The 22,767-nt window shown below is 39.9% G+C and overlaps 1 protein-coding gene across 5 annotated transcripts in view; it reads right to left on the bottom strand.

Moving 5' to 3' along the window:
• The window catches only part of SPATA6 (spermatogenesis associated 6), a 39,995-nt gene extending 23,525 nt beyond the window's left edge, over window positions 1-16,470 (bottom strand). For 2 of the 5 annotated variants that reach the window (XM_060773469.2, XM_067467889.1), the window contains exons 1-5: window positions 16,307-16,470; window positions 13,637-13,774; window positions 9,560-9,608; window positions 3,969-4,010; window positions 1,946-2,070 (exon numbers count right to left, since the gene is read on the bottom strand). In XM_060773469.2, coding sequence (XP_060629452.2) covers window positions 1,946-2,070; window positions 3,969-4,010; window positions 9,560-9,608; window positions 13,637-13,774; window positions 16,307-16,357 — 405 coding nt within the window. In that variant the 5' untranslated portion in view covers window positions 16,358-16,470. The remainder of the gene's footprint in view (window positions 1-1,945; window positions 2,071-3,968; window positions 4,011-9,559; window positions 9,609-13,636; window positions 13,775-16,306) is intronic. The other 3 variants (XM_060773470.2, XM_060773467.2, XM_060773468.2) reach the window with 3 other exon arrangements.
• Window positions 16,471-22,767: the final 6,297 nt, after the last annotated feature.

Here is a 22,767-nt window from a genome sequence, read left to right as displayed (position 1 = left end):
CATGAATCTCCCACCATTTTATTATCTTCTCCAGATAATAAAGGAGACACTGTAAAATACTGCCATCAACTTCTATTCCAGAAAATTGTTCCAGAGCAAACCTACAGCTGAGATTATGACAAGGTATTAAGAAATCCCACAAAATCAATGCCCTTCCCAGTTCCTGGTGTAGGATATTGACCAAAGTCACCAAAAGTTACCTGAATTCATACTTAAGTGGGTCTGGACCAGTATTTTCCAAACTCTGGTTTTTCAATTTAGACTTGGGCTCCCAGAATCCTAAGGCAAGTTAATGTCTTCTCACATATCATTGGTATGTTTCTTCAGGCAGGAGGAGAAGCCAAATGGCCCCCGGTGAGTTTCCTTTCTATTTTTGAGAGTTTTGTTTTTGTTTTTATGGATGGCCACATGTCATTCCAGACATGTGGGCAGCAAACGGGCAAAGCCTATGTTTTCCCCAGTGTATGTGGATTTATACCCCCTTTGGAGTGGGTTTCTGAAACCCGCTCCAAAGTGGGTTTAATGTATGTGTGGAACCAACCATAGTTTCTCAAACGTGTGTTAAATCTTGTTACGTTGGAGTCATTCTTAGTTTCTATCAATGTTACTATCTCATTTATTTCACGGCTGTCAGCTACCTAAAGAGAATTACTTGCCAAGACAAGTATCTGCAAAAGCAATCAAGAGACCATCCATGAGCCTCCCAAGATGGACCATTTTAACTCCACACTTGCAAAAGTTTAGAGTCCCAATTAGTCTAAATCTCACCAGGCTTTGTGCCACCCATAAAAACTAGAGAAAGCATATCCATTTCTAAATAATGATCAGTCTATTCAACACAAAACACAAGGTCTAAAATAGGGATGGGGCATTCTTAGCCATTGGTCACACTGGCATGCCAGGCTCCCACACATTTGAAAAATGAAAACAAACATCCAGACATTTTTTGTCTCCCAAACAGCAGTAGATTTGCCTCCTCAACCTTAGTCAGCCCTACGTGTCTTGAACCCCACTCAGAAGCAACAAAAATGATGAAACTCTAGTAACAGAAACAGGTGAGCAATGTAACTTCTGTTTTTTAAAGGTTTCTGGTGAGGTTTCAATTTGTGTGTGTGGAATTTACATTTCTTGTGTTTTGGCTGAATTTTTTGAGCTGTTTTAGTACTAAAAACCTATTTTGGGGAGATCTGGGGTTCAGAGGCTGCAATTTGGGATTCAAGGGACACATGCAGCCCAAGAGTGGCACTTTCCACCCCTTGTCTAGAATTGCCTCTATAGAAGGACAAGCTCTGTTTCTTTTTAAAAAAATTAGCTTGGCTTCTAACATATAGCTACTATATATAGAATCTGGCTCACGATTATCAGCCCTGGTTTCTTATAGTCATCCAACATCTCAGGTAAAAGTCTTAAAAAAAAAAACCTAACAAAAAACCCGAAGGCCTGCTGCCAGCCAACATGACTCTGAGACCTCCCGCAGAAAGAACATATGTTCTCCCACTAAGCTGCTATGGTTCTTCCACTTGTTTGTAGTACATTATGGCATAAATCAAAGCAGAAATAAGAATTCCAAAGCAGCTCCATTATCTAAGTGGCTTAGCAGCCAAGCACCAAATCAATTAATTTTAAAAAGCATGAGGAAACTTAACCCCAATGAGACAAAAGATCTGAACCTGGTTCAACAGAAAAACTAAACTAAAAACTTCTCTTTAACACAAAAGCTGGATTGCAGAATCATATGACCATGTGTATATTGTATTACACAATTCACATACTTCATATTTCAGCACTTTTATCAAAATTCTATAAAGTTCAATCTTGGATTATTATTTATAATTTGAAGTATTGATTTCATCAATTAAAAACAATAGCTTGGAGCATGAAGTATCACAGTAGCTATTCGTAGCAACCACATGTTTACAAGAGTACTGTGCAAAAGTTCACATACTGTGAAATTGCAGGTCTTCCTCATTAAAACCTCACGAACGAAACCTTGCTGGCCACGATTACGCTTAGGAGCAGGGAAAAGGAAATCTCTTGTATTTTCTTCATAGGCAGCTACAATTTCTCCCACTGAAAATATATTAAACATGTTTTACGTTTTACATAAAAATCCCTAAACAGTATGTATACACACAGAACACAATTCTACAATACTAAGTAATCCAAAAACATCACTGATGTCAGCTAAAAATAAAAACAAATATCAATTTTTTCAGTGAAATCTGTATTACTTAACCAATGTTGCATGCAGGATCCTTTCTTATTTAGCCTACAAAGTGGTATTCTATATAACTAGAAAAATCTGCCGGAGGAATGTGGCAGAAATAATATACTAAAAGATCGTTATTCCTAAAACAGATCTAATATTAATTCCTGGCTTTTTTGGTGTTATAGATTTAATCAGGGGCCTTAATGCCAATGAGTAGACCTATTTAATCAACTGCAGAATGGTAAATCAACACTTAGTAAATCCCATTGATTCTGGGAGGCCCAGGAGTCGAAAGGCCAGGAGGGCCTTTGCACAATTAAAACTTGTGTGCCAATTGCTCCTGTTCCTTGAGAAGCCAAACCTGGCCATGGTGATACATGCCCTAGTTACATCCTGTCTGGATTACTGTAATGTGACCCCTTCCCTGGTGTCCTTCCAGCAGCAGACTAAAACCTTTTTATTCAGACCGGCTTTTAAAGAAGATGGTTTTTAAGATGAAGTCAGGGGGTGTTGTGGTTTTGAACTTTGAATACGTTTTAAGGGTTTTTAACTGAGAACCTTTAAATACTTTTTATATTTAAGCCTATTTTAGTGTTTGCATATTGGTATATTTTAAATTGTATCCCAATGTTTTTAGGTTGAGCCACTTTGAGCCCCCTTCAAAGGAGATAAAGCAGGGTATAAACAATAAATAAATAAATAAATCTATGGCTCTACTTTAGTTGGAATGGGTAACAGAATCCAAGCCAGAAATGTACTGTTATTTGAATTCCTAAGAAGTGTGCATGCTGAAGAAAGAGGAAAGCTAGTAAATATAATCAAGACAATTAGAAGCAAAAGCTCATTCAATATAACTGATTACTAGCACTGTCTGTTCTTGTAAAATATTTTTAATGTAAGAAAGTATCAAATAAGAGATTAATTCCAGCATAATTAGATAACAGACAATAGCTACATCATAGGATGTTTCCTGATTTATAGCAAATTTAGTTGTATTTCTGTTTTATCTATCTTTCAGTAACAAAATAGGCTCTCGATAATTTAAAATTCAACCCAAAATCCCAAAGAATTCAATTTAAAGCAATAATTCAATTAAAAAGGCAAATTAAAGCAACTACTTGCAGCAATTCCTAACACTGGAACCATAGTTGGTCAAAGCTAAGTTGATATGTTTGCAGGCATGAGACAGTAAACAGGGGTGGGAATCATGTTTTTTCTCCAGGTACATGCTAAGGGCTGTTGGGATCAATAAAGGAAGATCAAAATCAATGGCATAGCTACCATTGGTCTGGTAAAGGCACTGTCCTTCAGTTGGCAGCAAATGGAGGTTGACAGTTGCCCCTTATTCTGTACTCAGAGAGATAGTGATGTGTTCATAAACACTGCAGTGATATAGCGACATCATGGCTCTCGGGGTAAAAGAAGCATATGTCTTCAATCAGGAAAGAGGATATCGTCCATCTCCCTTAGGTTCAGGCTCTATTTACTGTAAATTCATGATGCCGAGTCTGAACATTTACCCCTGGATCCCCAGTCACTAAATTATACTCCTGGTCAAAAGACTGGGATTAATAGCACATTTCTCCTTCATGTGCATATTGCAAATATATATTGTAATCTTTTTGCAAAACAAAAAATCCACGAGCATCATAAAAACCATTTGCTGCAATGCTATCATTTTTGTAAATAGAGAAACAAAGATTTCTCTTCAGAATTTTATCTTATTGTTACACCATTTAATAAGATATGAATACAATACCTGGAGGAACAATCTGTATTAATTCAAGCACCGCTGTGTCAACTAAAATAAAAGGAGGTAATATAGTTAAAAGTCATTTTGATTTACAAATGAGAAACTTTTCTCCAATTTAATTCTCTCCTACATAAACACAAACTGTTTGTACAATGATCAGAAGTCAGAGAAAGAGAGCAGTGGGCACAAAGAGAGGTGAGGGTGGAAGAACATATCCTTGTTTTTTGTTTTTGTTAGAGGCTTTGCCGCAGAGGCATTTGCTGCTCAGACAAGTGAGAAACCTTTAGAGATTTTCATAAATTACATAATCCAGATACAAATTGTACTAAATAATTTGTTCTTGTTTATGCTGACATGACATTTTGAGAGTTTTTCCCTGGAGGGCTGACAGGAAGAAAACCTTTTCTGTTAGTCCTGACAGCTGCTATCTAGGCAGGACTGAACAAAACACCAGATCACAATGTCCAGAAGACTCTGAAGGAACATCTGAAGCATTCAAAGGATCAAGTAAGGTTAGTAACTGGGAATGCAATCTGATGTTTGATTGAAGAAGAAGGCACTTCTGTTGTTGTAGGTTTGTGAAAATGTGGAAGTAAAACAACGCTTGACATCTAAGGGAGATTAAAATTCTTCAGCCTTTCAAATGTAATGCATTTTGACCACTGAATTGAGGTTTATAGATATCTGAATAATATAACAGACAGTTGTTGTTTTTTTCTTTCCTCTTTCTTTCACACTGTGGACCATTATCAACACTATATCATAAGTCTTTGCTAACTTCTACATAAGTAATAGCTAAGGGATTCCCAGCACTCTCTCTTAGATCTTACTTTTAAATTATCCTAAAAATCAATCTTAGCAAAAAATTTACTTAGTCTTATATCCTATTTATTGGTCATAACTCCAAGTGAAGTAGACTGCTGTGCAGTGGTTGAGTGCTGTTCTAGGATTTTGGGAGGCCACTTGAACAAGTCACACTCCCTCAACTCAGAGGAAAGCAATGACAAACCCCTTTTGCCAAGAAACTTAGTAATATTAATGGCAGCCATAAGACAGAAATAAAATGAAACACAAGAACAAGACATGCATAGGCCTGAATTATTAGGCATTTTCATTCATGTACATCCTAATTTTTGTTCAACAAAAAACTCAATGAAAGTCATATGGGAATCACAGGCAGTCTCTAATCCAGGCACTGACTAGATAAAGATTTGCTGAACTTCAGCAAGTTTGCTGTTTCATGTGCTTTCAACTTGACAAGAAATAATAAAAATACGTATAATAACTTTATTCTTGTTTCCCGCCACCATCTCCCCGAAGGGACTCAGGCGGCTTACACATGGCACAAGTACCTGAAAACAAAACATGAAATAAAACACAATATAAAATACATTTTATATTCCTTAACAAAACATACATACTCAATTAAAACATATGTCTGAATTTGATTTTTTTTGTTAGCTTCCTTCCTTGCTTTATTTTATCACATTTCAGTTGCTTCTTCTGCTACATCTCAAAACAGTTAGGAAATTTTCATGTGTAGCAGTGGAGGGACTGAGCTTATCTATTTTAAGACAGATTTCTGCAGATTTGAACACAAAAAGACATTAACTGGATGTCACAATTACAATTCCATTACTTACTTACGCGATCCCTCGTTGTCCAAGTAAGATAGTCCTCCAAGTACAGTGTCCTGGTGGTGGGTATGCAGATGACTGTGGAGCCCTATTCTTGACATGCATGTTCTCCTGCAGTGAGGACATTGGTTTCCAGGTGGAAGGCGTTCCCGGTCGGGGTTGGCTTGACGTGCCTTCCTCTTGGCACGTTTCTCCCTTTCACCCTCCATTCGTGCCTCTTCAAATTTCACAGCACTACTGCTCTAGCTAACCTCCAGTTAGAGCACTCAAGGGCCGGGGCTTCCCAGTTCTCTGTGTCTATGCCACAGATTTTAGGCTTGGCTTTGAGCCCATCTTTAGATCTCTCTTCCTGACCCCCAACATTCCGTTTTCCATTCTTGAGTTGGGAGTAGAGTAACTGCTTTGGGAGACAGTGTTTGGGCATTCGGACAACGTGGTCAGTCCAGAGGAGTTGATGGCGTAGGTGCATCGCTTCAATGCTAGTGGTCTTTGCTTCTTCCAGCACACTGACATTTGTCCTCCTGTCTTCCCAAGAGATTTGCAGGGTTTTTCAGAGGCAACGCTAATTGAATCTTTCCAGGAGTTGAGTGTGACATGTTTCACAGGCATATAACAGGATTGGGAGGACAATTGCTTGGTCTCTCTACAGATGTCCCGATCCTCAAACCACTCTCTGCTTCATTCAGAAAAACACTGCACTCGCAGAGCTCAGGTGTTGTATTTCAGTGTCAATGTTGATTTTTCCAAGGTAACGGAAATTGTCAACATTTATTATTATTATTATATTATTATAACTTTATTTGTACCCCGCTAGCATCTCCCAAAGGACTCGATGCGGCTCACACAGTTGCACCATTAAGCTGTATTTCTGGCATTGCAGAGGGATTGGCTGGTGCCTGTTGGAAGAGCACATTGTTTTTTTCAATGTTCAATGAGAGGCCAACCTTCTAGTATGCTTCTGCAAAGGTTTTAGAGTGACCTTTAGGTCTTCTGAATGTGCACAGATTACATTATCATTGGCATATTGGAGTTCTATAACAGATGTTGTTGTGACCTTGGTTTTGGCTTTCAGTCTGCTAAGGTTAAACAGCTTACCATCTGTCCAATAGATGATTTCTACTCCAGTAGGAAGCTTCCCATCAACAAGATGAAGTATCATAGCAATGAAGATAGAAAATAAGGTTGGGGCAATACCACATCCCTGTTTGACACCTGATTCCACTTTAAATGTGTCACTCTGGGAGCCACTGCTGTCCATAACTGTTGCCATCATGTCATCATGGAGGAGTCACAGGATGTTCACAAATTTGTTGGAATACCCGATTTTTTGGAGGATGGTCCAGAGAGCACTGTGATTCACTGTGTCCAATGCTTCCGCAAGGTCAATGAATGCCATGTACAGAGGTTGATTTTGTTCCCTGCATTTTTCTTGGAGCTGCCATGCAGTGAAGATCATGTCCACTGTTCCTCTGGAGGGGTGGAAACAGATCTGGGATTTTGGGAGGGCTTCTTCTGAGACAGGTAGAAAGTGGTTTGCAAGGATTCTTGTGAGGATTTTCCCAGCTGAGGTTAGAAGGGAGATACCTCGATAGTTTCTGCAGTCTGTTCTTTCCCCTTTTTGAAAAGCGTGATGATGGTGGTATCCTTGAAGTCTGCTAGAATTTTCTCAGTCACCCACACTTTTTCAGTGAGCTGGTGTAGTTGTTGTGTCAGATCAGGTTCTCCCTCTTTAAAGATTTCAGCAGGGATCCCATCAGGTCCGCTGGCTTTGTTATATATATATATTTGTTGGCAGATGGCATTGCTTCAAAACTAGGCAGTGCTGCAAGCTCATCCCTGGTTTGTTGTTGCGGGATTTGTGAGAGAACCTCTTCAGCCACATTGGAGCTGTGATTCAGGAGGTTTTGGTAGTGCTCTTTCCAATGTGGTGCAATTGATTTTTTGTCCTTCAGAAGTTTGGTTCTATCTAATGAACATAGAGGGTGTGCGCCATGGTTTCTTGGTCTGTAAATTACCTTTGTGGCTTTAAAAAATCCCTGAGCTTCATGGGTATCTACAAAGTGTGGGATTTCTTCAACCTTCTTTGTTCACCAGATGTTATAAAGTTCTCTGGTCCTTCTTTGGATCTCAGTTATTGCATTAGCATAGATCTTTTTCCTAGCAGCACAGATAGTGTCTCTCTGCCATGTTTGGCTTTCCTTTTCTTGTCAATTAACAGTTGGATCTCTTTGTCATTTTCCTCAAACCAGTCTTGGTGTTTCTTAGTTTGATATCCAATGGTTTCTTTGAAGGCTGTGATGATGGAGGTCTTCAGTTTGTTCCAATGTTCCTCAACATTTTTGGGGTGTTCTGTGGGTAGATAATCTTTGAGTGTTGTTTGGAGAAGGGCTCATTTGGAGAGCTCCTGAAGGGCTTGGGTGTTCATTTTGCGCCTTATCTTTCTTCCTTGGAGTCTGCATTTGGGGGCGGTCTTTATAGCCATTGTGGATCGGATTAGCCTGTGGTCTGTCTAGCAGTCATCAGCACCTGTCATGGCTCTTGTGAGAAACATGTTGTGGTAGTCTCTGGCACGTGTAATTACATAGTCAAAGAGGTACTTCCATGAGGTCTTCTGCTTGATTTTCTGGCAAAAGAGCGTGTTGGTGATGACAAGTTTGTGTTCTGCACATTTGGTGAGAAGCAGGATGCCATTTGAGTTGCTGTTTCCAACCCCGTCTTTTCCTATGGTCCCTGGCCACAGGTCAAAGTCTTGTCTGACTCTTGCAATAAATTCCCCAGGAGGATGATTTTGTCCTCCTTAGGTATCTCCGATAGGATGGTACCCAGCTGACAGTAAAAATTTTCCTTGATGTCTTCATCAGCATCTAGTGTTGGTGCATAGGTGATGATTATGATGGTTGCCTGTTGGTTTTTGGCAACGTTCATTCAGGTCTGGAGAACGAGCCCAATGAGGAGCAGCTTAAGGACCTGGGCATGTTTAGCCTGAAGAAGAGAAGGCTGAGAGGAGATATGATAGCCATGTATAAATATGTGAGAGGAAGCCACAGGGAGGAGGGAGCAAGCTTGTTTTCTGCTCCCTTGGAGACTAGGATGCGAAACAATGGCTTCAAACTACAAGAAAGGAGATTCCATCTGAACATGAGGAAGAACTTCCTGACTGTGAGAGCTGTTCAGCAGTGGAACTCTCTGCCCCAGAGTGTGGTGGAGGTTCCTTCTTTGGAAGCTTTTAAACAGAAGCTGGATGGCCATCTGTCAGGGGTGATTTGAATGCAATATTCCTGCTTTTTGGCAGGGGGTTGGACTGGATGGCACATGAGGTCTCTTCCAACTCTTTGATTCTATGAGAGGGTTGAACGTCGTTCATTAATGCCAATGGGTGCTTCAGTCAGGTGCTTCACCATGTCATTTCTGATAGCAAAGCCAACTATGTGTATTCTTCATTCTTCTTCAGGCAGTCCCTTCCAGAAGAAGGTGTAGCCTCCTTTTTCTTCCTTCAGCTGTCCCTCTCCTGCTCTCCAGGTCTGCTGAAGTGCTGCTATGTCGATGCTAAAGCATCCCAGCGCCCTTGCAATAACAGTCTCTCACCATGACAAAGTGACAATCCATTATTGAAATAGTTGGATCATATATTCTCTAAAAATACATAGTAATCCAAAAACAGATTAATTCTGCATGTTTTCATTAAAAACCTTTGCAAGATCTTCCTATTAAGAAACACACACTAATCTCAACTTAGATCTCCCCCTTTGTTTTGACATAATTCAATTTGAATTAAATTATCTGAGAAAGCCAGTAACTTCACTGCATATTAACTATGGTTTGATTTATTTATTTATTAAGAAAGATAAAGTCATATTTTAATTTCTTGCAAAATCTCCAATTGAGTTTTCATATCATACATTTTAAAGTAACTTGGTATGCAGAACATAACACAGAAAAAGTAAAAGAAAAAATACCTACATTCCAAATGTGCAACAAGACCTGCTGGATCTACTACATTGGTATATACCTAAAATAAACATTAAAGAAAAGGAAACAGAATCATTTGGCTGAGAAGCACAGGAAAACCGAAAAAATTTTCTTAAGGACCAAGCAGAAAAAAAGAAAGGATCCTTTACTTTAATCTTTTGATCCTTTCCACATTATTCTACTATATTAAATTTAGAAGAAACACAAGCAATAAAAAATGCAAGTCTGTGATACATTTCATAAGATTACCGTATATTCCGGCATATAAGACGACTGGGCGTATAAGACGACCCCCAACTTTTCCAGTTAAAATATACTTAAGATGACCCCCACGCATAAGACTACACCCACGTATAAGACGACCCCTGACTTTTGAGAAGATTTTCTTGGGTTAAAAAGTAGTCTTATATGCCAGAATATACTGTACATTAATCCTGGCAACTCTTACAAAATAGTAACATTTGGTTACATATTGGTTACATTCAGTCACTTATGTAAACTAATGAAAGCGCATCAACTCATTTTCAAAGTAGATCAAATATTTTTACAGTGCCAACCAACAAGAATATCATCAGAAATAAGGTGACTAATTTCAGAGCTACTTTATAACATATAAATGAGTATAGGATTATGGTCACTCAATCTCATTTTATACGTATCTGGGAATAAATTTGAATAAACTCATCAGGGCTTATTTCTCAGTATAAATGTATATAACATTGTAAAGATAAGGTCTGATTCTGAGCAGCATTGCTCAAAATTATTATGCTAGACAGACTAAAAAGATCGATTCTTGGGTTTAATATCATTAACTGAGATCCTGAGACATCACTGAGATCCTCAGTGATGTCTCATTGTGAGACAGTGAGACATCACATCCCATCGAAACTTCCTGTGCACCAACTGAAGCAATACAATGAACAGGCAGTGAGAAGACTCACATCTGGATTTGCATATGGGCTTAGTTGTATTTTAATATTTTAATAATTTAATTGATATTTATAATTTTGTTGTTTATCTAATATTAATCAGTTTTTACTGTCATTGTTTGTTGCTGTTGGCATCTAATGTTTGCTGGTTGTAAACCGCCCGGGGGGGGGGGGGGTTGAGAAGGGTGGGATATAAATGTTTGAAATAAATAAATAAATACATCATTCTACTATCCTTGGGCCAACTACACTCTCCAATACAAAGAAAAACATGTAGTCAACAACACATGTGCAGTTCCCAGAAGGGTAGGCTTCCCTGATGACTTCAAAACTGAAGATATCAGATAACACAAGGAAATCTACAGAGTGCTGACTACCGCATTTAAGCCAAAGGAGACATACCTGTTCACTCAAGACATATCTGCCATATCATTCCCATCCAACAACAAGCCCAGGGATCAGATTGCCAGTTTCTCCCTTTGCAGTTCTGTTCTTTAAATCCCACTTTAGCTAATAGACATGAAAGCTGATGAGAGGAGAGGGTTCATCGTGCGAGCACTGAAGAGTTACTGTAATACTGGGTGCAAGGCTATGCTTTTTGATGTCTTCACAGAAAGGCAGTAAGACTCCATAACTGCAGAATCCAGTTTAATCTACTGGTGCCTGGAAAAAATGGATTCTCTAGGAATTTGTTAGTTCCTCCAGGCAATTATGTGGCATACTTCTCAATGAACACAGAACTATTTTGGGGAATTTAACAAATTCCACAAGAGGATATAAATTTAGCAATCTCTAGGTCTGCCCATTTAAATGTTAAATGGGTTCAGAATTTTGGCTATAGTATAGAATTGGAAAAATGGAGGAAATGTTGCAGAGAGATTTTAAAATAACATTATCAAATAATCTTAAAGAGAATGTCTATAAATGATGTTTAGATGGCATTTAACCACCACAAGAAATATCAAAAACATATAAAGGGTTGGAAGTGTGAAGTCCATGAAGAGTATTATTACCATATGTAATGGACCTGTAAAAGGCCAAGAAATTCTGGAAGCAAATTCATGGGTAAATCCAATAAATTCTTAAAACAAGCATCAACTTCAAGCCAGAACAGGAGATAATACTGCAGTACATGTTAACATGTTGGAGCCCTGGCTGGCACAGTGGGTTAAAGCACTGAGCAGTTGAACTTGCTGACCGAAAGGTCGAAAGATCAAATCTGGGGAGCGCTTCCGCTATTAGGTTCAACTTCTGCCAACCTAACAATTCAAAAACATGCAAATGTGAGTAGATCAATAGGTATTGCTCCAACAGGAAGGTAACAGCGCTCCATGCAGTCATGCCAGCCACATGATCTTGGAGAGCACAACGCTGGTTCTTCAGCTTAGAAATGGAGATGAGTACCAACCTCCAGAGTCGGACAAGACTGGACTTAACGTCAGGGGAAAACCTCTCCCTTTCCCTACATGTTAACAGCAGCGAGAATTTTATATGCTAAAAAGTGGAAAATGAGAGGGATACCAACTGTAAGATTGGACAGTAGAGATATGGGAAATAATAGAAATTGACACATTAACAATGCTGTTGAAGGATATTGATTGGAGGGGGAAACTTTATGTAGAGGTTTAAAGACTAGGACTGGGTAACAACGGAAAAATTTGTTTCTAAACTCGATTCGTTTTTAGGGGGTTTTTGCGTTTCGTTTTTTAAAAGAATTCCGAAATTTTTCTTTAAAAAAGTTCGAAATATACGAAATTTCGTAAATTACGAAACAATTACGAATCGATTTGTTAATGGCGGATGCGATTGCGCAATATGCAAAAAAAAAAAAACCTCCAAATGGGACAGGGGGAACTTCTGAAGCTTCCCTCTCCCTCTGTTGTTGACTGTTGATGTGATAATTTATTTTTTATCACTGATAAAACAAACAACAACCCTAAAACTTGCACCAGACATATGGAAATAATAACGAAACAATTTCGAAACGATTTCTAAACGATTTCGAAACAATTTCGAACCAATTACGAAATAAATTGAAAAATTCGTTTCGATTTTTAGTTGCTCCTGCATGGCTCAATATCGGATCGTAAGCTAATTTAAATACGAATCAATAACGAATTACGAAATTAACGAACGAAACCGCCCAGCCCTATTAAAGACATAAAATGTTGGGATATTCACTTGCAAATGTTAAAATAAACAGAAGTAAACAATTTGCTGGATATAATGTGGAAGAATAAATGTTAAATTTATAGAGAAATCAGATAAAAGAAAAGGTGGAAATCCGCTTTTCTGTATTTGTTGGTACATAGTTTTAGAGTTATAGGTAGAAATGTATGTTCGACAGGCAATCACCTAAGTTTTTCTATTATAAGTATTGTTTTTCCTTTTGTGTGTGCTTTTATAGTCAAATTTTTAATTAAAAATATTGGGGAAAAGGAATCTTTAGATCTGTCAATGAAACTCAATGGAATGCTGGGATTGGAAATGTGGCAATGTAATTATGCTTGATTGTGTCCATAGTTTCAAGTACATAAACACCTTCTCGCTGGAAAGTATCCCCTGGACACATGGAGCTATTACTGTATGTAGAGGACAAAAAAACCCCCCTGTTTTTTATGCAGGATAGTTCGCCTAAAGCACTATTTATTTTATTTTAATGTACTGTCTTTCTCCCTACACAGGATTGATGGGCAGAATTTCTCAGTTTGACCCATAAAGAAGTAGTAACATTTCTACAAGTATCTATATTTTCTAACAATTCCTTCTGCCATCATTTTACAATAAATAATATCCAAAGAAATTTATCAGAAACAAACAGGCCTAGACTGATTATATAAGAAGAAATATTCATTTTAATGGTTAACAAAATATTTATTAACTGATTGTGATAACAGTCTAACTCTAATTGTAATTCCTAGTAAAAAAAAAAACTTTTTGAATCAATGGAACTTAGGTAAGTGTAAAATTAGCCAAGTTTTCAGTGATTCAGTTGTTTTATTTTAATCAGAACTAACAATTTGATTTAAACCTGAAATTTTAAATCAATAGGTAATGATGCACTGTGATTGCAAGCTGTAATTCATTACACATGGTGCAAGTTGTTCAAAAAGTTAACCATTATACACTAGATGTTTACCTTTTCGAATATCAGTTTCTCATCAAATATAAGGGGAAATACTGCACGGACACATGAAGTCTTCTTATGTTGTCCAAAAATGGAGGCACTGATGTAGACATCATCTTTGGCTTTCAGTGTAACACCTGGGCATGTTACCTAGAAGATCAATTGTTTTTCAAAATGGGTATAACTGGATGGGAGGTTACCAATGTAGGCTATATTTCAGATGAAGGAGCTGGAAAAACCACCTCTTTTCCATGCATAAGAAAACTCTGTGAAATTCATGGGGTTATCATGAGTCAACAGATGACTTAAATATATGTATGTGCGTACACAGAGAGAGGTATACTTTTCTATGACTTTGCTAGAAGGGAGGCAAGAAAAGATTTGATAAAGCTTTGTTGAATTATGATAATAAAATGAAAACATTAAAAGCAGATGATTCTGTCTGATCTTGGAAGCCAAGCAGGATCAGCCTGGTTAACACTTGGATGAGAGACTGCCAACAAATATCAGGTGATTGAAGCTATGGTATATTTCTGAGGAAGGAGCTGGCAAAACCACCTCTGAGTATTCCTTGCCCCTGTGGAAGTCATGGGGTCACCATGAAGGCTGGGTTTTCCCTATTCTTCCATCATGTCTCTGGCTTCAGTTGTCAGAGCAATGCATGCCAACTACAACATTGTGCTCTATGTGAGGCTACCCTTAAGGTGGCTATGGAAGCCACAATTCGGGGCCTACACTGGGAGCTTGTTTGCAGTCAGACTAGGCTTTACAAGTTCAACTGCCGGTTTACAAAGCCATGAACATCTTGGGGCCAGGATGGTTGACAGCACCCTTTCTCTGTCATGGACTTTCCTAGTCACTAAGGCACAGTCCTGATGTTTCAGTGTGTGCCTGAGATCTGTTTAGATCTTTTTGTTTATTAGGTACATCTCAGTGAAATTTCCTGACAGCTGAAGCAAGGCATGCATCATTTCCTTTGCTTTTAGAGCCTGCTGAAGACATTTTTATTTTAACAAGCATTCTTGAAATAAAATGAACAAATACAGTTTTACTTATGCAGTTCTTTGACATGTTAATTTTTGTATCATTTATCTATTTTTATCCTGATTTGCTATTATTGCTTTTCAGGTGTATCTAGGGAAGTTTACAATTACAGAAAATAAAGAACGCATATTCCTAAAGATCTAGTCTTATTCAATTTTAAAGAGAACTGGATTTTTATGGTATCAGACTTCATATACTATCATCCACTTCAAAAGATATGGTAAGTGTTGTATTAGCACATTATACATTATATATAAGTGGCAGTTTATACACAATTACGGAGAGTGGTGTGATAGCAAGATCAGAAATAAATAAAACACAAATAGGAGGCTATGCTTATGTTAAAAATACACTTATATTTAACTTTTAACTTTGAATCTGTTTGAATGGATTTTAACTGTGAACTTTTTAATACTGTTTACATTAAATTCTGTTTTAATGTTTGCGTTATTGTATCATGTTGATTGATGAAGATGCCTGCCATAGATGTGGACAACACTTCAGGAGAAAATGCATCTGGAACACGGCTATATAGCCCTTAAAATTCACAGCAACCCAATCGAGGTCATAGTTTGGGTAGTCTATCACCTACTTTTCCAAGTTTCAAGCTTTACTGCTCCTTGAAAAATGAAACTCACTCCCTCTGCCCTCTTTCCCCAAATTGTTCCTTTCCATTCATTTAGCACTTTGTAAGGATCCGCAAATTGAGATAAACTACTGGGTTGTTGTGAGTTTTCCAGGCTGAATGGCCATGATCCAGAAGCATTCTCTCCTGACATTTCACCTGCATCTATGGCAGGCATCCTCAGAGGTTCTGCGGTCTGTTGGAAACTAGGAAAATAGGATTTATGTATCTGTGGAATATTTAGGGTGGGAAAAAGAACTCTTGTCTGTTGGAGGTAGGTGTGAATGTTTCAATTGGCCACCTTGATTAGCATTTAATGGCCTAGCAGTTTCAAGGTCTGACTTCTTACTGCCTGGGGGAATTCTTTGTTGGGAGGTGATTAGCTGGCCCTGATTGTTTTCTTTTTGTCTGGACTTTGTTATTAGTTTATAGGTTTTTTAAATACTGGTAGCCAGATTTGGTTCATTTTCATGGTTGTTTCCTTTCTGTAGTTCAACGGAAGAGCTGGACTACATTTGGAAACGCTGGTTGTAATTTTTCCGTTCTCTCCCAACTTCCTGTTCTAATAACCGTTAGATTAAATTCCCTTCTCTCTTCATCTCTTGCCAGGCAATGAGACATTAGCAGTTGCCTCCTCCCTCCACCTCTCTCTTTCTGCACCATTGCAGAATGTGGATGGGGAAAATTAACCTGGGGACACAAATTGTTGAACTTATGTGGCTGAACATTGTGGCTGAACTTCAGAAATATGATTATTTGGGGGGGGGGGGGGGTTCCACATCCCATACTGGAAGGATTCTGGGAGTTGTAGTCGCTCAAATAATAACTTCCCAAACTTTTGCCAGAGGGCACGAAAATCTTTTGTGTCTGCCCTTTCCAGCCCCTCCCCCACCACACTCCCCAGCCCGCGCGCGTTGGTTCTTCTCATTTCCTGTCACAACAAAAGAAAAACCGGCGCGTCCGCCTCCATCCTCTCCCTCCCCAGACAGTTGGTGGGGGTCCTTCCTTCTCACCGTGCGGATGTGGAGTTCCAGGGCGCAGACGAAGCCCTTGCGCGGCGGCATCGGGGTGTCCTGGGCCCTCTCCGTCCCGCCCCACCCGCCAGAAGCATCACAGGATGCGGCGCGCTGCTAGGCCCAGCCTGCGCCCGGCACTCTCCGTTGCCATGGCACCCGGAACGCGGCCGGGGGCGGGGCCTGAGCAGCGGCCGGGGGCGGAGCTAACGAAATCCTCTTGTTTGAGAGCCAGAGGGGCTTCTGCGCAGTCCTATGGTTTTCAAACAAGCGTTCCAGTCTACCATTACTTCCGGTTCCCATTGGAACCCTTCCAAGCCAGCATGTAAGGCAAGCGTGGCATGTTTTGGGAGGATGTTGTAGAGATGTATAGAGAAGGCTCTCACTTAACCAGAAATCTCAAGCAACTTGCAAAAAAAAAAAATCGAAGAAAATACTTTAAATAAAAATTCAAATAAAATCAGTTTTTAAAATGCCAGTTTTTATCTATATAAATAAAAAATGTAATGTTCGTTTGTGGGATTAACAGAACTCAAAAACCACTGGACAAATTGACACCACATTTGGGCACAAGACACCTATCAGGCCAATGTATGTCCTTCACTCAAAAAATTATGATTTTGTCATTTGGGAGTTGTAGTTGCTGGGATTTATAGTTCACCTACAATCAAAGAGCATTCTGCACTCCACCAACGATGGAATTGAACCAGACTTGGCACACAGAACTCCCTTGACCAACACACAACACTAGAAGAGTTTGGTGGGCAGTGTCCTTTGGTTTTGGAGTTGTAGTTCACCTACATCCAGAGATCACTGTGGACTCAAACAATGATGGATTTGGACCAAACTCTACAGGAATACTCAATATGCCCAAATGTGAACACTGGTGGAGTTTGGGGCAAATAGAATCTTGACATTTGGGAGTTGTAGTTGCTAGGATTTATAGTTCACCTACAATCACAGAGCATTCTGAACCCCGCCAATGATAGAATTGGGCCAAACCTCCCACACAGAACCCCCATGACCATCAGAGTGGGCCGCAGCAACGCGTGGCAGGGAACAGCTAGTATATAAATAAAAATGTAATGTTCGTTTGTGGGATTAACATAACTCAAAAACCACTGGGCGAATTGACACCAAATTTGGACACAATACACCTATTAGGCCAACGAGTGACCATCACCCCTAAAAAACCAGCAGGATAGACTTTAACCCTCCGCCCGAAATAAACCATATATACATATACATTTGTATACATATACACAAGCACACATACATAAAGGCACACACATATATATACGCAAGCACTCACAAATATGTACATATACACACCTACATATACACCTACACACATATACACATATATACATACATATATGCATATACACAAGCACACACATATACACAATATACATATACAAATATAAACACAGAAATATACATATACACATGCACACATACATACAGACACACATATATATGCAAGTACACACAAATATACACATACAGTATACACATACATATACACCTACACACATATAAACACAAATACACAAATATATACACATGTATACATACATATACATAAACTCATATACACAAATATATACATACTAGCTGTGCCCTGCCACGCGTTGCTGTGGCCTATAGTAAAACTTATCAAAGTTGAGGTAGATATCTGGACTATTATGAAAGAGAGGTACCTACCTATTCCTTCCCCCTTTTCCTCCCCCTTTCTCTCCTTTCTTCCTTCTCTACCTCTTTCTTTCTTTCCTTCTTTCACTACTTGGTTTCATCCTTCTCTCTTTCCTTCATTCCCTCCCCCTTTCTTCCTTTGCCTTTCTTCCCTCCCTGTTTGCTTCCTTCTTTCACTTTTTATTTCCTTTTATTTCACCACCATCATAACAATAACAATAATGGAATGCATTGCCTCTGGGACCTGACACCTCCCCCATTCCCCCGGTGTCTAATAGGAATAATAGCATAATAATAATAGAAATAACAACCTTTACCCGCCACGTGTTGCTGTGGCCAACCTTCCCTCTTTCTCTCCTTCTTTCCCTCCTTCCTTCCTTCCTTCCTTCCCTCCCATCTTTCCTTCTCCTCTTCCTTCTCTATCTCTTTCCTTCCTTCCCCCTTTTTCTTTCTCTTCTGGTCTCTTTTCTTCCTTCTCTCTTTCCTTCTTTCCTTCCCTCCCTCTTTCTCTACATCTTCCCCCTTCCTTCACTCCCTCTTTCCTTCCTTCATTCCCTTTTTTCTTTCCTTCTCTCCTTCCTTCCTTCCCCCTTTTTCTTTCTCTTCTGGTCTCTTTTCTTCCTTCTCTCTTTCCTTCTTTCCTTCCCTCCCTCTTTCTCTACATCTTCCTCCTTCCTTCACTCCCTCTTTCCTTCCTTCATTCCCCTTTTTCTTCTCTCCTTCCTTCCTTCCTTCCTTCCTTCCTTCTCCCTTTTTCTTTCTCTTCTGATCTCTTTTCTTCCTTCTCTCTTTCCTTCTTTCCTTCCCTCCCTCTTTGTCTACATCTTCGCCCTTCCTTCACTCCCTCTTTCCTTCCTTCATTCCCTTTTTTCTTTCCTTCTCTCCTTCCTTCCTTCCTTCCTTCCCCCTTTTTCTTTCTCTTCTGGTCTCTTTTCTTCCTTCTCTCTTTCCTTCTTTCCTTCCCTCCCTCTTTCTCTACATCTTCCTCCTTCCTTCACTCCCTCTTTCCTTCCTTCATTCCCCTTTTTCTTCTCTCCTTCCTTCCTTCCTTCCTTCCTTCCTTCTCCCTTTTTCTTTCTCTTCTGATCTCTTTTCTTCCTTCTCTCTTTCCTTCTTTCCTTCCCTCCCTCTTTGTCTACATCTTCGCCCTTCCTTCACTCCCTCTTTCCTTCCTTCATTCCCTTTTTTCTTTCCTTCTCTCCTTCCTTCCTTCCTTCCCCCTTTTTCTTTCTCTTCTGGTCTCTTTTCTTCCTTCTCTCTTTCCTTCTTTCCTTCCCTCCCTCTTTCTCTACATCTTCCTCCTTCCTTCACTCCCTCTTTCCTTCCTTCCTTCCCCCTTTTTCTTTCTCTTCTGATCTCTTTTCTTCCTTCTCTCTTTCCTTCTTTCCTTCCCTCCCTCTTTGTCTACATCTTCGCCCTTCCTTCACTCCCTCTTTCCTTCCTTCATTCCCTTTTTCCTTTCCTTCTCTCCTTCCTTCCCCCTTTTTCTTTCCCTCCCTCTGTCTCTCATTTCTTCCTTCTCTACCTCTTTCCTTCCTTCCCCTTTTTTCTTTCTCTTCTGCTCTCTCTTTCCTTTCCTTCCATCTTTCCTTTTCTTTCCTTTTCTTCTTCCTTCTTTCTCTAACTTTCCTTCCTTCCCCCTTTTTCTTTACCTCCCTTTCTCTTTCTTCCTTCTTTCCTTCCTTCCTTCCTTCCTTCCTTTCCTGGATTTTGACAGGGCGGAAAGGGGCGGGGTGGGGTTTGGAGGTGGCGTGAAGTAAAAGGAGATAAGATTGGGGCAGGGGAGTGATGGAGCGTGGAGTTGTGTGTGTGTGTGTGTGGCGTCGGGGGGAGTGATGGAGCGTGGGGTTGCGTGTGTGTGTGCGGTTGCAGGGGGAGTGGGGTTGCGTGTGTGTGTGGCAGTGGGGGGAGTGATGGAGCGTGGGGTTGTGTATGTGTGTGCGGCGGCGGGGGGAGTGATGGAGCGTGGGGTTGCGTGTGTGTGTGGCGGTGGGGGGAGTGATGGAGCGTGGGGTTGCGTGTGTGTGTGCGGCAGTGGGGGGAGTGGGGTTGCGTGTGCGTGTGTGACGGGGGGAGTGATGGAGCGTGGGGTTGTGTATGTGTGTGCGGCGGTGGGGGGAGTGGGGTTGCGTGTGTGTGTGTGTGGTGGTGGGGGGAGTGATGGAGCATGGGGTTGTTTGCGGTGGCAGGGGGAGTGGGGTTGTGTGTGTGTGTGCGGCGGCGGGGGAAGTGATGGAGCATGTGTTGTTGTGTTGTTTTTCATTTTGAGTAGATATGTTTGTACCTTGTGGGTTGTGTTATGGCCATGGGAATTTTGGTTAAGTTTCGTTGGGGGGTTTCTGAGTTTTGTTGTTTTGCCGTTGGGGGATTTGTGAGTTTTGTTGTTTTGCCGTTTTGTGAGTGTTGTTGTGTTGTTTTTCATTTTGAGTAGATACGTTGTACCTTGTGGGTTGTGTTATGGCCATGGGAATTTTGGTTAAGTTTCGTTGGGGGGTTTCTGAGTTTTGTTGTTTTGCCGTTTTGTGAGTGTGTTGTTGTGTTGTTTTTCATTTTGAGTAGATATGTTTGTACCTTGTGGGTTGTGTTATGGGTATGGGAATTTTGGTTAAATTTCGTTGGGGGGTTTGTGAGTTTTGTTGTTTTGCCGTTTTGTGAGTGTGTTGTTGTGTTGTTTTTCATTTTGAGTAGATATGTTTGTACCTTGTGGGCTGTGTTATCGGCATGGGAATTTTGGTTAAGTTTCATTGGGGGGTTTGTGAGTTTTGTTGTTTTGCCGTTTTGTGAGTGTGTTGTTGTGTTGTTTTTCATTTTGAGTAGATATGTTTGTACCTTGTGGGCTGTGTTATCGGCATGGGAATTTTGGTTAAGTTTCGTTGGGGGGTTTGTGAGTTTTGTTGTTTTGCCGTTTTGTGAGTGTGTTGTTGTGTTGTTTTTCATTTTGAGTAGATACGTTGTACCTTGTGGGTTGTGTTATGGCCATGGGAATTTTGGTTAAGTTTCGTTGGGGGGTTTGTGAGTTTTGTTGTTTTGCCGTTTTGTGAGTGTGTTGTTGTGTTGTTTTTCATTTTGAGTAGATATGTTTGTACCTTGTGGGTTGTGTTATGGGTATGGGAATTTTGGTTAAATTTCGTTGGGGGGGTTGTGATTTTTGTTGTTTTGCCGTTTTGTGAATGTGTTGTTGTGTTATTTTTCATTTTTAGTAGATTTGTTTGTACCTTGTGGGTTGTGTTATGGGCATGGGAATTTTGTTTAAGTTTCATTGGGGGGTTTCTGAGTTTTGTTGTTTTGCCGTTTTGTGAGTGTATTGTTGTGTTGTTTTTCATTTTGAGTAGATATGTTTGTACCTTGTGGGTTGTGTTATGGGCATGGGAATTTTGGTTAAGTTTCGTTGGGGGGTTGTGGAGTTTTGCTGTCCGGTTGAACCAACTTAACAGATTTATATAGATAGATATATACACACACAACACACATTCACAGACTGGGCCACAGCAACGCGTGGCAGGGGACGGCTAATATAGTAAAACTGTTGCATTGAGTTAAATTTAACTACATCCTATGGATTCTTGGTGTTTGTAGTATGCTGAGGAACTAGAGCAGGCCTGAGCAAACTTCGTCCCTCCAGGTGTTTTGAACTTCAACTCCCATAAACTGCTTTGTGAATTGTGGCTCATTATGCTGATAAAATAGCCTTAGGGGTTTTATAAAGGGCTTTGAATATAAGTATATCATCTCTGTTTCTGTCCTTGTCACTTCATATTTCTATGCATTGTTCTTGTGAAACTGTTCTTTGACTGAATGTATTACAATTCTTTTTTCCTCCCCATAAAAATAGTGTTCAGACTGGGTTAGAGTTATGTAAAAGCAGGTGAAAACAAATTAAAATAGATAGGAACGTATCATACAGATTTGACCTGATTAACCATTAAAATCACTACAGTAATCAAACAATTAAGACATTTTGAAGACCAGTTTGGAGGTGAAGAAATAATATCTGTTGAAGTTCTCACATTGACACACTGTTTCTACTTCATTACTATACATTAAAAGATTTTAGTCATTTTATTTATTTATTTATTTATTTATTTATTTGACTTGTATACCGCTACTCCCAATTTGGCTCAAAGAAACAGATTAAAACAATTACAGACGCAGATTAAAACAATACAATTAGCTTTAAAAAATAATGATAACAAAACAATAGGCGGCGAGGACAGGCATAGTCCGGGTTGTTCACCCGTCAAAAGCTTGCTGGAAAAGAAAAGTTTTACAGGCTTTTCGAAAAGCAAGTAGGTCTCAGATGGTTCGAGTTTCAACCGACAAGGCATTCCATAAATAAGGGGCCACAATCGAGAAGGCTCTCTGCCTAGTAGATGACAAATGATAAGTTCGGATGTTAGGGACTTCAAGCAAATTTTGGTCTTCAGACTGGAGTAATCTCTGAGGTTGGTAGGGGGATAAGCTGGCCCTCAGGTATGCCGGCCCCAGACCATGTAAGGCCTTAAAGGTTAGTACCAGCACCTTGAAAGTGATCTGGTACGCAATAGGAAACCAGTGCAGCTGTTGGAGGATTGGGGTGATACGACACCTCGCTGGCACTCCGGCGAGAAGATGAGCCGCTGCATTTTGCACCAGCTTCTGTTTCCGGATCACTGACAAAGGAAAGCCAATGTAGAGGGTGTTACAGTAGTCAGGACTCGAGATGACCGTCGCCTGGATCACCGTAGCCAGGTCGTTCCTAGATAGGTAGGGAGCCAGTCGCCTAGCCT

This window comes from Anolis sagrei, chromosome 4 (assembly GCF_037176765.1).
Source record: "Anolis sagrei isolate rAnoSag1 chromosome 4, rAnoSag1.mat, whole genome shotgun sequence".
Classification (NCBI taxonomy): domain Eukaryota; kingdom Metazoa; phylum Chordata; class Lepidosauria; order Squamata; family Dactyloidae; genus Anolis; species Anolis sagrei.
Note: the sequence above shows the minus strand (reverse complement) of the source record. Positions and strands in the feature narration are given on the sequence as shown.